At 35.3% G+C, this 14,542-nt stretch overlaps 1 protein-coding gene across 1 annotated transcript in view; it reads right to left on the bottom strand.

Moving 5' to 3' along the window:
- robo2 (roundabout 2) overlaps positions 1–10,361 on the bottom strand; it is a 57,486-nt gene extending 47,125 nt beyond the window's left edge. Inside the window, exon 1 of the mRNA XM_018004385.2 lies at positions 9,514–10,361. Coding sequence (XP_017859874.2) covers positions 9,514–9,754 — 241 coding nt within the window. The 5' untranslated portion in view covers positions 9,755–10,361. The remainder of the gene's footprint in view (positions 1–9,513) is intronic.
- Between the last annotated feature and the right edge of the window lie 4,181 nt (positions 10,362–14,542).

Below are 14,542 nucleotides of genomic sequence, written 5' to 3'. Positions count from 1 at the left end.
GCAGCAGAAAGCTAAAATCTCCGTTAAACTGCAGCAGTAAATCAAGTTTTATGCATTTAGAAATATTTTAAGAGTTTTCTCGATAGAAAATACATAAAGATAATCGCATGTATGGTATGGTGTAAGTGGTATGAGCTTAACTGAAGGCAATTTTAAAATATTCATAAGTTCTAATAAAAATTAACTAAAAAATTAATTTTAATTTTTTATAAAATTTTTTTTATATTTTAACTTAAAAACATTTTAAGTGTTTATTATCATTTATTATTATCATTTTTCGATTGATCTCCAATTGATTTGTAACATTTGAAGACATTATTCATGTTGTTTACTTATTATTATATTGTATGAATATTTTTATTTTTATACATGTACATTTTTTTAAAATTATATTTTTATATAATTATATTGTATGTATTTTATTTTCATACATTTTTTTTACATTATTATTTACATTTGTATTTTTATATTATAATATATGTTTATTTTTTCTATATAATTTTTATTTATTTTTAAATATATATGTATATTTTATTTTATTTTTATTTTTATTTTTTTTTTTTTTTTCAAACATCTTTATTTTTTCTTTTCCTATTTATATATTTTTATGAATCGTATAATCAAATGGAATTCATTTCATGTAAATTCTCTTAAATTTCCCCAAGTCAAATATAACTCAAACTTAACCACTAGACTTAGTCTAGCATTCCTAAGATGTCTCTCGCGTTAGCTACTTGTTATTTCTCATGGAGTTGCCCACGATTTGTTGCAAATATTTCGCATGCAATAAGTAAAGTTTTTAATGTTTATGCTAAATGCGATGGCAATGCAATATCAATATCGAATGCGGGTTCTTAACATATTTCAGTGTCTTATCAGGCGGCGGCAAATGAGTCGAAGACTGAGACAGAGACAGAGGGGGAGAGAGAGAGACTCTGACTCAAGCTGTGGGCAACATGTTGCAAGACCAAGTGACCATAGTAGGTTGTTCCCGTTGTTGTTGTTGCTGTTGTTGCTGCTTTTGCACGGGTTGACAGTCATTTAGATTTATGGCTGATTGTCTGCGTGGCAGCGTCAGCGTCTGTTTATAGTACTTGTTATACCCTAAAGCCATTTGCAACTGGGTAAACGAGTTATCGAAAACAGTTGGCCCAACAAAGCTAATTTAATTCTTATATACGAACAATTGGGAATGTGAAGACATATGCTTTTACTTTTTCGTTTGAATTTGTGTTTTTGTGTTACATTTGTTTTCTCTGTTTTTTTCTTATTTCTATACATTTTTTTTAGGGATTTTTGCATAGCTCGGCAAATTTAGCAGTTGACACATACAAATTTGGTTTATAAACTCTGTTCAAGTCTATGAAGACAAAACTGATTTCCTTTCTTACATTCACAGCTCGATGTCTTCAAGACCGATAGGCCATTTATATTCAACTCGAGTACCCTAAAGGCTCTAAAGGCTTAAGTTAAAAAATTTCTTATAGAGGTCCTTTTGAAATATCGAAATCTAATCATTATTTCATTTTATTCATAGCTTTGGTATTGCTCGAGATTTCTAGGATCTCTTATTTAAATCTCGAGAGCTATAAGATTATAAGTTTCTTAATTTGGCATGTGTGATCTTGGATTATGTAAAAGAAGATATAAATTTTCCTTTTTGTATTATTGTATAGATCGACAGCTTTAGCAACTGCATCATTCTTTGTTCATAACTCGACAACTGTAAGAGCTAGAGTATGTGGCTGCCTAACAGCTATTAGTTTAACTAATAAATTACAAAAATAGAATTTTCATGGCAATCATAATCTATGTTCGCCTTATAGGGCATCTCTTAGTCGCTCACTCTTGCCCAGTTGCCTCTTATTGCAGTTGTTGGCCGTTTTTAGCCTTATTTGCACGCAGCGCAGTCCAATTTTGCATGTTGCTGCTGCACGTTGCTGCGACTCGCCGTTGATGGTTGTCGTTGTCGTTGTCGTTGTCGCTTACGCAGGTGACTACAAGAAAGCAGCGCCCAGAGCCAGAGAGCCAGTGCCAGTGCCAGTGCCAGCTAGTGCTGGCTGGAGTCAGAGCCAGAGCGGCAAACTTGTTTAGCAACATGGCCAATTTGCATGTGTCGCACTCGACGAGGCGGAAGATGCCAGCGACGGCCACAGAGGGGGGAGATTGGGCCAAGTTGAGCTTTTGGGCGGCCTAAACGTTACAGGTCCACACTACACTGTCTGTCTGGCTGTCTGTTTATCTCGCTGTCTCCCAGCTCTCGCATTGGTATTAGATATCAGAAATGCGATAAACGTGAAGCATTCTTTTATTGATTTAAATGCCAGAGTCGACTACGCTTGTGGCATCTGCTCGCTCGCACAGCTTTTGGGCCACCAAATTGCACAGTTTATGAAATGTCGGAGTGAAAGAGATTAGGATTAAGCCGTTTGTCAACTTGTCATAATTGCAGACGGCTCTGGCGCCGTCCGTCGAACGGCTTGTTAGCAAATTATAAACTTTTTTTTTACTAACTTGCAGACTGCAGTTGTTGTTGTCGTAGTTGTTGTTGTTGTTGTTGGCGACGTGCCTCAACGCCAACGTTGGCGACTCTGTGGCACGCTGCACACGCTCAACGTGGACACAAACGATGACTCAAGGCAACTCGGCTAGCAAAATTTTTTTTTTTTGTATAATTTGTTTGTGTGCCGCCGCGTAGGCAGCGCCTCTCAGCCAACCAAATCTCAACTTGCAACTTGCAACTGCGAAACGCTGCCGGCAACTGCCAACTCCCAAACGCTGCAGAAAACTTTAGCTTTAGCTTTAGCTTCAGCTCCAGCTTCAACTTCATCAAGTGCAAATATGCAAATCTTTTAACTGCAACGTTTTTTTTTTTTTTTTTTTTTTTGGGTTGCACGCTCCACGCTGCAGCAAATCCTTGTCGAACCACAAAACCTACTCAACAGCCACAAATCAAGCTGCCAGCATCAAGACATACATATTTATATATTTCTATTTGCAACTCTTGAATTAACTTTTGCTCAACGAAATTTATGCTTTAAATGGCTTTTTTGGGCAATTAGCAGCGGCCATTTATAGGCTGCATGGATATTTATATAAAGCAATTAAGGCAATTATTTAAATACTTAAATATAATTTATGTAATTTCTATTCAAATATTGGTTATAAAATTTATATCATTTCGAGTCAAATATTTATTATTATGTATACGTTCTTCATTATTAATAATACGATTTCTTCAAATATAGTTCATATTATAATATATAATATATAAATATACATGAATATTTTTAAATAATTTTGTCTTTAACCAAAAAATTATCTTTAAGCAGCTCAGTCAACTTAGTTTATTTACTATAAATTTCTATATAGATTTAAACAAGTAAAGGAATCAGCAAGCACTTGAAAAAGTATTATCAAATATGCATAAAAAATCCCAGACTAATATAATAAAAATAGCAAAACGGTTGCGAGTCTAAGCAATTGAAAAAATATTGTTTAATAGCAAATAGCAACAGATATATACAGTCAAATATAATATAGCATAAAATAATATTGTGCCGCATTACTCATGAAATGTGCTAGGATAAGATTGACTACAAGAAACATGAATATAAAATAAAAGCAGCTGGCTAAACAGATTAGATTCAGAAAATAGACTCAGACCTGGATTGTGGAGTGCGGGAATAGCCCTAACAAAACTATGAAAACGCAGCAGGTATACCATATACCTTATGTAAGACTTATGAGAGAAGTAAATATAAAATATCTGCCAGTTTTTTCGACGTATAAAAGCCATACATATATATTATATATACTAAAGGTGAATATCACTATCATCATCTCATATACATATGATTCATATATAAGAAAGATTCCATCAATAAGATAAATAAGAACTTGAGCCTAACTCATCATCCATCTAGTCCAAGTCTTTCGATTTCTATACAAATCTTTCTTACAAATTCATAGCCATATCCAACAGCTTTTGTCACGACAAACCGCAAAAAATTCCATTAAAACCTCAGCAGAATTTGAGGCCTTAGCCAAATCGTATGGCCGAGTATCCCTTGGTGTTGGTTGCCAGCTTGATTATAGCTCAGCGGGAAATCTAGCTGCCAAATCACCTTTCAACTTCTCTCTGTGTTATTTTTCTATGCTCGCAAAACGCTTCGAGCTTTTGGCAGTACGAGCAACGCCTTCTCTTCAAAAATAATACAGAAAGAAAAGGAAAAACTCCAGCATTTTCCAAGCACTCGTTGCATGCAACAACTGTGCAACATTTGGGCAGCCAAAAAAGAAAAAAGAGCTGCAAAAAAAAAAATAGCCAAAATAACGGCTGAAAGTTTGCATTTAACGCGGCTGCCAGGCTTAATTTTTTCAACTCATTTTTATTTTTTTAATATCGCGCAGAGCGAACTGAAATGGGAAGACATGAAAGAAAACCCACGGCTATGTAAAGCAACATCAACTACAAAAGGCGACTCGTTGCATTTTCCACACACACATACACATCTATCTATATAGAGTGTGGCTTGCTGCAAGTTTATGTCCAGAATCACGTCCATGTCCAGGAAGCAAAACTCTTTGCGTATTTGCGTAGGCAAAACTTGGCGCTTGTCTAAGCCTCAGACCCGACAACGACTCCCAGCAGCAGGAAGGCAAGCGGGCAGGAGGCGAGCTTAAATTGAGACTCGGCCTGTTCGCTAGTTGGTTTTTCATAATTAATTATTATTTAGCTGGAAAGAGCTGCCCTGGCAGATCAAATAACTCAGCTCAGTGGACACAAAAAATGCAAGCGCTTAATTAAAAGAAAAAATAATAAAAATAGCACAAAATATCAATTATCTCACGCACAAAACGAAGACTCCAATAGACTTACAAATATTTTATGTAGATTCTTTATCTTCTAAGAATTAGAGCTAGATATGCATAGGTAAGAGATAAGATCTATTAAAGAACTACTAAAGATCAAACTTAGCTGAAGATGTGCAAATCTTTTTGGCTAATGAGCTGTAAATGTACTATATGTATGTAAATGAGTAAGCTCTTGAAGAGTAGTATGTTGGGTCTACGTTCAGCTAGGAAATTTGGGATAAAATACTCTGGCGTATAAGAGCAGACATGAAATTTTACTATATCTTTACTAAGTTCTGAGTTCAAATAGACAGTAAAAGTAAGGTTAGTCTATATGATAATCTACATGACGTATATTGTTTGTCAATTGATACATTGCAGTTTGCCTGGATACCAAATTTCAGCTGCTGAAAATCTTAAGAGCTGCTGAAATAAACTAGAATTTAAATAGATGACTTAGCTTCTAGGTTTTTTACGCAAATATAATCACTACAATGCTGGGAACTAAATATTAAAAGAGTATCTTTGGTAGAAGCTGAGTTCGTATGGGACAGGCAACACAAACAGAGGAAACTTTTATGCCAAATGCTCTAATGAAACTCTCAAATTCTAATCCTCAGATAATTATCTGCCCCAACTGCTCAATTCACATAGATTTTTTATGCAGATAATGGGACTTTACAGCTAGTTTCTTATATATGTATATGTTGCCCACTTAGCCTAGTTTCTATAACTCAAGGGCTTTCGGCTTTACGAGCTGAAAGTATCTTTTCGCAGGCAACAAAATCAGTTAGCCAATCATGTGATTGTTCAAATAACACGTTGCCGCAGCAGCCGCAGCAGCAGCCTCAGCACTTGACTTCATTTACATGTCTCGCACAGATTGAACTCTCTATCAGCCACGCCTCCATGGCCCACGACCCAAAAAAAAAAAAAAAGAACAACAAAAATCGGAAAGAAAATGTAAGGAACTGCATAAGCTAGCCGAACTGCTACTTAGCCCAATTTCGCATAATGCACATGAGTTGCCTGCAGTGAGCGAATTCTTTGGCCTCTCTCCTCTCTCTTTTTTTCTGTTTTTGTTTGGCTTTTACACTTTGCTACAAAACAAGCCACTTTGCAAAATTACAAAAGCGCCAAAGGCCTAAAACGTTTGCCAGACGAAAATTGAGCCGCAGCAATTGTAACACTTTTTTTTACAGTCTATTCTCTCTCTCTCTCTCTATCCCTCTCTCTTTCCTTCCTTCTGCCAAAATCTCAACTAGGCAATAAAACAAAATTGTTTAAGAAATTCCCGCGAGACAAAGCTTCTCTCTCCCTCTCCCTTTCTCTCTCCCTATCTCTCTCTGTCTCTGTCTTACGCTGCTTGTCTCGCTCTACTCTAGCGCTTGCTTCTTTCAAAAATTGCATTCCAGCTGGGCAAAACGCTCCCCAGAGTAACATTAAGAGCAGACTGCTCGAGCTCTAGCTCTAGCTCTTTCACTCATTCTATCTCACACCCTACCCCCCTTTCTCACACTCTCTCTCTTTCTCTTCCTCTGTTTTACTGTCACATGTTGAGGGCGTTTAGCAGCAGATAATTTTTATGACCCGCTCTGATTCCGCTTCATTTTTTCGTAAGTGTTGCTAGTGCTGCACAAGCAGCCAGCGATTGACCCACCACCAGCTCTCAATCGGACACACACCGACATCCACACACACACACCCACCCGCCACTGCTCAGTTCACCCCCTTCGGTGGCTGCCGTGTGACGTGTGCGAGAGATAATTTTATACAATTTATTATCAACGTCGCGTGCAACACTTGCCACATGGCCAGCCACACAGCTCATCAGTGGCAGCCTCAACTGCTGCGTGTTGAATCGTGTTATATATAAATGTCTGTATATATGTACATATATCTGGCAATCGGCATTGGGCGCTGGCGTTGCGTGCCGCTGGCCGCTTGTTGCATTAAAAAGCGTTTAATAAGCATTAGATTACACGTTGCAGCATTTTCTTATTTTTTTGCAGCTAACCGATTCTGTTCGGGTTAAGGGTGAGCATTTTGCTAAGCTTTATTGGTATTATCTCACTTAATGCAGCGAACTTTAACAGAGCGTAAGATAGCGTACATGACCTCAAGGGGATTTCCCCCTGACACACGCACACACACAGCTTACGCTCTGCATGAAATTTGTTTATCTGAAAACTTTAGATTTTGATTTATGGAATTTATAAACATTTTTAATTTGAAGTCAAATGTAAATTGGATCAAATTTATATTACCATATATCAAATACATATGTCAAGAGATATGACTCTGGATAGATAAGCTAATTATAAATGAATATAAAACAAAATTGACTCAAAGTTCCTTAATTGTTTAGAGAACAAAATAAAACTTAATATTATTTAAATATTTTCAATTTCAATTCAAACATTTTAATTTTTTTGTTTTACTTTCCTTGTTTTAGGAAATTTAAAATAATTTTAATATATAATGAATATAAATTTATTTTTATTTTTATACCCCAATCCCATTGAAATGGCAATTTTTTTATTTCTTTATTTATTTTTAAAAATGAATTTAAACATTTTTAGTTTATTTTTATTTATTTTTTTTTTTTTTATGATTATAAATTTTAAGCACTTCATTTCTATGACTTTAATTTTTTATTTCATTAAAATTTTATTTTTTTGTCCATTATAAATATGCCTCTTTTTACCTTTAATAAGCTGCTAAATTCGAAAAAGACTCTAGGCAAAATTTTTCATAATTTTTCCCTTAACAATTTCCACGTTTTTCCACTTAGTGCAAAGCACATGTGAGTGAAGCAGCGCATTTTCCCTTTTCCCTTTGCATGGGCAACCGCAGCAAATGAAGACAAAGTCTAGCAAAATAATCGACTTTGTCTTTAAGTCTATAGACATATACTAGGTGTGCATACATATGCATGTGTCTGTGTCTATAGCTCTATATGTATTTGTGTATTTGAAATTTCGTAAAGTCAAAAACTAACCGCAAAAACCACACAAAGACCTCAAAAACTGTTTTCGTTTTGTATTTGCTTATTTCTCTATATTTTTTTAGATCTCTTTTTTTTTGTATTTTTTTTTTTTTTTTTTAATATTAAGTATGTTTGCCTTTTGATGTAATTGGCCAAGAAAATGGAATCTAAGGCAACGCAATCGGTTTCATGATTATTGTGGGACAATTTAATTGCCCACGAGAGAAGGAGGAAATAATGCGGCGCAGCTTTATAAACAAATGTTTTGTGTAATGGAAATTGTTGCAGCTTTAATAGATCGAACAAGAATTACATATAAATGTATATGTATGTATGTATGTATATACGCATGCATGAACAGATGATGACAAGAGACATGTTGCTGGCATATGAGTCAGAGATGATGAGCAAAAGGCAGAAGGGAGGAAGAAAATTCCCATTGAGTAGATCCAGTTGTGGAGAATAAAATGAAATAGTTTTTGATTAAATATGGGATTTGGAAATTTGATGAAACACTTCACTATATAGTTGTTTTAATGAATAAGAAACAGTTATATTTAACCATAGAGCATAGTTTTCGCTGCTCTGACTATTAGCTTGCTTATAATAGTAGTCCTATATAGGGCAAATCACAAAACATAAGAAGAATATCTGTAGATTATAGTTTTATAAGAAGAATCATATGCTTTACATGAAATGGATGAATTTTTTATATTTTTTTATTTTTTATTTTTGATTTAGTTTTATTTCCTTATTTAATCATATTTTTTTTTTTAAATATTGTTTTATGTATATTTAAGTTAACAAATCGAAGCAGGCTTTAATTATGTCCATGTAAGCAAATTTTTGATATTTCAAACAAATTCTTTTAAGAAAGTTAGCTTTTATAAGCCAAGCCAATTCCTTATGCATTATACACATTTGATAGGTTTAATATACTATGTCCATATGCATATCTATACAAAAGTATTTATATGTATAATAATGAGCAAACTGTCCATAGTTCTGTCTATTATTTCTTAAAAAATGCATTTAAAAAAAAAAAAATCTAGTCGAACTTATTAAGCATCATAATAATACATTAATAAATGTTTTACTTATACATCGTAAATTCTTGAAAGAAAAATCATTCGACAGCAGTATAGACAATTTTCTATAGAAACGTATCTCCGGCATTATTCCCAATTTTTTCCTACTAAATTTTAATAATTTTTTCTATATAATCTAACTGTAAACTGCAGCCGACGGTAAATGTTCCAGGGAACTATAACTACACGCTCACATATACACCTAAATATACACACTCCTACAATATGCTACTCTGCATGTCTGTCTGGCCATATTTTTGAATAATGTGCGATGATGTCGTGTCTATAAAGCGGCATTAAAATCCATTAGCAAACGCGGCGCATAAATAAAAACCGCGTTGCCTTAATTTCCCCGCTGCAATCTGGCTATAGCCAAAAATAACCAAATGGAGACTAAACAAATGAGGCTAATAAATAAACGAGAGGGAGAGAGAGAGAGCAAGAGGGCGCAAGACTTTGTTGCACTTCCACAAAGGATTTGTGCAAATGGCCGGAAATGAAGGCCAGGTTTGGCCTTCAAAAAGATAGACCAGGCGGAGAGGGAGCTGAAATGTTGCAATATGCAGAGTGAAAACTTACCCTTGAGTGCGGCAACTAGTGTTAATCCATTTAATCCAGCCAAAACGAGCAGCAGCGGTTGCAGCAGTTGCAACAATGCAACAAACTGACGCATCTTTGCGCTCTCTAATTTTAGATGCGTCGGCGACGTTCTGGCGACATTTTGATTGTTTCTATTTTCCTCCTCTGGCTGTTTGATCTTTTTGATTTTATTTTTATTTTGTAAGCCAAATGCGTGAGCACACATTTCATTTGAATGCATTTTGTCAAGAATTTTTTGGGTTGTTTTTCTAACTTCTATAGAATTCACTATTTCTTAGATTTTTGTCGTTTCACTTTGCTCGATTTTTCACTTATATTTCACTCGTTTTTATTATTTGTTTATTCTAAGCCATGGCGCTACGAACCGGAAACCGGAAACCGCGTGCAGCCAATGACGTTCGCCCGTTACGCACGACAATTCGCGCTGCCGACGATACGAACTACAAATTTTCCGTTTAACATGCGAAATTCGACGAAACGAACGTAACGCAACGTAACGTAAGGCAGCGCACGATACCGCTCGCACAACCGAAGCGCCCGAGTACCAGCAGCAAATTGAATCCGTCTAGCAACATTTTCAGCGTTTCGGCCTGTTAAGCTACCAGCGCACGTTCCACACACAATCCACAGCACCTCGACTGGCACTGTTAACAGAGCGTGTTACTCCCTCAACTGTGTGTGGTTGACTGTGCATGTGTGTGTCTCTGCACTGTTAAAAGACTCAATTCTGTGCGTGTGTTGTTTTTGTTCTTGCTGTTAAACTTGTTGCATGCTGTGGATGTTAGCTGTTCTGGCTTTACATGCGCTTTGTTTACATCTGCAGCGGCTTGCTTTGTTTTGTTTCGCTGTGCCGCTTCGTTCCACCGCAATGTTCAGCAACATTTTAATGTTGCCAAGCGTGTTTAATGGCAACATTTGCTTTGCTTTGCAATTAATTGTGTAGAATATTTAAATAAATCTAATTTTTATTATGAGCGGACATGTCTATACATAGCGTATGTCTTGTTGTCACTTTTGTCTCTATTTTTTATAGCTCATAAAAATATAATACGGTAAAAATCACGAACATGCTCTAGTAATTCTTTTAATTAGGTGGGTAATTAATTTTTGATTTTTTTTTATATTTTTTGCTTGATATATAGTTTTTTAATGATACGAGGAGATAGGTGCATATTTTTATTTTAAACTGTAGAATATACATCCGGTAGTTTCTGCACATTCTAAAATATTATTTTTCCAACACTATACAATATTTTATTCCAAGTTTTATTTAATTTTCAATTTATGGACTATTTGACTATTTGGCGTTGAATTGTGCGTTCGTTAAAACTTAAAACAGGTAAGAATCTTGAGCTTGTCATGTATTTTTCTTGTTCTCCATTCTTTTGTTAGATTCTCCAGTTGTTCGCACATTTAAAGAGCTCTATTCAAAAATAGAAGTGAGTTAATAATGTTGACCATTTGCTATCTAATCTGAACGAGTGCCGCACTCGCTCTCCAGCTGTTAGCTCATCCATTTCCAAAGTGCAATAAAAAAAAAAAAACTTTTCAAGACATTTCACAACAGAATTTTAGGTTTTTAGATATCAAGAGGGAGAGAGGGATAGAGAGTGGGAGAGGGAGCTGCGTATTATTTTTATATCGGCGTCCGTTAGAAGCCGCTAATGAATTTTCAAAATCAATTGAATGGACATAGATACTGTATTAATTTATCAAAGTGCATAACCCAAACCCCAAACCCCAAGCCCCGAAAAAAACGAGACTTTTTATAAATCGCTGCCTAATTTCCCAAATGTTAGTTAAATAATCAATAACTGAATAACCAACCTCTGCCCTGTCTCTCTCTCTCCCCCTCTCTCACTCTTCTATCTATCTTTCCTGGAGTGTGAACTGAGTTCATTAATGCAGCTCAGCTCGAGAGATACAGATACATTTACGAAAAGTGTAAAATAAAGGTGTGTATCTTTTATATAGAAAATTGTGCGTGCATTCAGGTCCAGTCAGGTATTCGGGATAGGGCCAAAGGCAGTGAGCGGGAGGGGGGCAGGTGTTGTGGCAACAACAATGCGCATTGTCTTCACCGTAAAAGGTCACAAGTGCGTACAATGCACGTAGCCTGACGGGCCGCAGGTAGAGCGAGTGCATCGAATGCAAACGTTCAGGTAAAACATATTTCAAATGGCCGATAATTGGCCAATTTACAGCGCACCGCTGCGCCGTTGCCGCACTTCACAGAGCGCTGCAAACGGGCAACGTTGCATGCAAATGAAATAGTTTCGTTCCGAATATTTCGAGATTTGAAAATTGCGCTGTTGCCGTATTTCAATAAACACTGAAAACTGACAACGTCGCTCTTTTTAGAATAGTTTAATAAAGTCGATGAAAATAAATAATAATAAATTATAAAGATAACTGTAATATTATTTATTTATTTTATCTTTGTTAAGATAGCCAATATTATATATTAATACGTATAATCGAAATATATACGAAATCAAAACTCATCACAGTTCTGAAACTGGGCAACATTGTGCTTAGCAGTAAGTTATTAGAAATAAAGCGCTGTTGCCACACTTCACTTTGTGACTCTACTGAAGTTTGGCAACGTTGAATGCATTTTCTAAGCATTCACCTGTCTTAAATCTGGATTAGCACTATGCTTTATAACTCAACAGCGCTGTTGTCACACTTCACCAAGTCCTCTGCCCGAACTTTGGCAACATCGCTCTGAGTTGGCTCTGGCAAAATATTTTGCTGGCTTAAGGGACGATTTAAATGTAGTTGTCAAAGTCGCAACTTGTCACATTGTTATTTGACTGACTGTCTCTGACTATCTCTCTCTCTCTGTGTCTCTCTCTCTCTCTCTATCCCTCTCTCTCTCTCTCTCTCTCTGTTTCAGTCTGTGTATCTTGTCTGCTGCGCCTAAGCCCTTGTTAATGACATGTAAGTTGCGTCTCAATTGCGGATTTTCTTAGCTTACGAATTGAAATGACATTTTGATTGTCAGCCAAAGTTCATTCTTACACTTCAGTTGAATATATATAGATATCTATGTACATGTATAAAATGAGTGTTTATTTAACACGACATTTACTTTTCGTAATTAATTTGTGCTCGTCGGCTAATATGCCAATCAAAACAGACTCAAATGGCTGCGCGAGGTTTTTGTTTTCATTTGAGATAATAGAGGCTAATAGATATAAATAATAAATAAAGGCCAAGAGCTTGCTTCTCACGGGCTCTTGGGGCTTGTTTTGTTTTAATTGAGTTCCGCAGGCTGATTCGTCTGGCATATGATTGCTTTAACAAGCAGAGCCGAAGAGTTTTGGGTTTATATAACACATGAATGCAATATATAAAGTCAATCGAATTTAATATTTTTAATAATAAAATTATAATGTAATAATTGTTTACATATTCTTATTTAAAATATATAGTATTAAATTAAATAAAATTTGTGTATGTTTCACATTAACTACAAAAGTACTTTAAATAAAACAAAATTTAAGATGGACTTAAATACTTCTATATAAATTACTAAATTAATTCATTTTTTTTTTTTCATTTAATTTTTGTTACGAAAAATATAAGTGAAATTTTAAATAAATTTTATAACAGAAATTTAGGCATTATATTTTTGTTTTATATATAATTTTCATAAATAATTTTGTTTATTTTGTATTGTACTTATTTATTTAATATATATTTTTTATTTTATTTTACTTTTATATTACGTATGGCATATTTTTTATCATTATTATTTTGAGCTAATTTTATTTATTTATTTTTTTTTATAATTTTGTTTTTGTGTAAATTCTCTAATAATTAAATAGTAATTTTAAATCCGCATCTATATATTTTTGTTTGTGTGTGTGTGTGTGTGAGTTTATTTATTTTTTTCGTCTTTGTTTATACATGTTTTTATACCCTGAACCCATTGAAAATGGGAAATCAGGGTATAATGGTTTTGTTAAAAGTATGTAACAGGCAGAAGGAGGCGTGGCAGACCCAACAAAGTATATATATTCTTGATCAGGGCGACGAGCTGAGTCGATTTGGCCCTGTCCGTCTGTCTGTCCGTCCGTCCGTCCGTCCGTCCGTCCGTCCGTCCGTCCGTATGTATGAACGCGTCGATTTCAGAAGATATAAGAGCTAGAGACTTCAAATTTTTTTTAAAATGTCCGTAATTACAGCGCGCATATCAAGTTTATCATTAAAATTCGATAACTCATCCCGATCTTTTTTTATCGATAAAAACCCTTATCGAAAACCAGTTATAAAATTATATCTTCTACACCCTTATTGCTAGAGTCTCCAAATTTTTAATGTATGCTTATATGCAATTTATACAATTTCGGTTTTTGTTAAAATTTACCCCCCACCCTTAAATTCACCCCCTCACCACCACTTTTGTAAAAAGCGTATTTCAAATACTAGAGACTTGGGCTTTGGAATATACACACATATTCACCATATGATTACGCTCTACAAGTTTCATTAAGATCGTATGTCTACAAAAGAAATTATTTAACAAATAAATTCTCATAATATTGCCAACACTGCAGCGCAGCCCAGAGCGCAGGCTTATGCGTGCGTGTGGATGCATGTGTATGTATGTGTGCATAAAAGAAGTGCAGAATGATTAGAATATCAGCTTGGAGGGTTCAGGGTATCTCCTAGTCGAGCAGTCTCGACTGGAGCTTTCTTACTTGTTTAATCCCTTTTTTGTAATACTTTAATCGGACTACTTAACAACGCATTCAAATTGATATTTCCGCATTTATTTATTATTTAGTAGACTTGTGGCCTCCTCTGTGCCGTTATCTTCCTCTTTTTGGTTAAATTTGCGCACATTTTGGCAGCGGCACTCAAAAGTCAACAAATTACTCGTACGCACACACTCGAGATAATTGAAATTAGCGTCTGTGACAGCCTGATTGCCAGCTGAGATCTCCAGAGGGAAGAGCTGAACCCGAACCTTTTGGAGCCCAACGACGAGCAACGAAGC

This window comes from Drosophila arizonae, chromosome 3, assembly GCF_054131065.1.
Source record: "Drosophila arizonae isolate 15081-1271.41 chromosome 3, UAZ_ARI_1.0, whole genome shotgun sequence".
NCBI lineage: Eukaryota > Metazoa > Arthropoda > Insecta > Diptera > Drosophilidae > Drosophila > Drosophila arizonae.
This window is presented reverse-complemented; position numbering and strand designations above follow the sequence as displayed.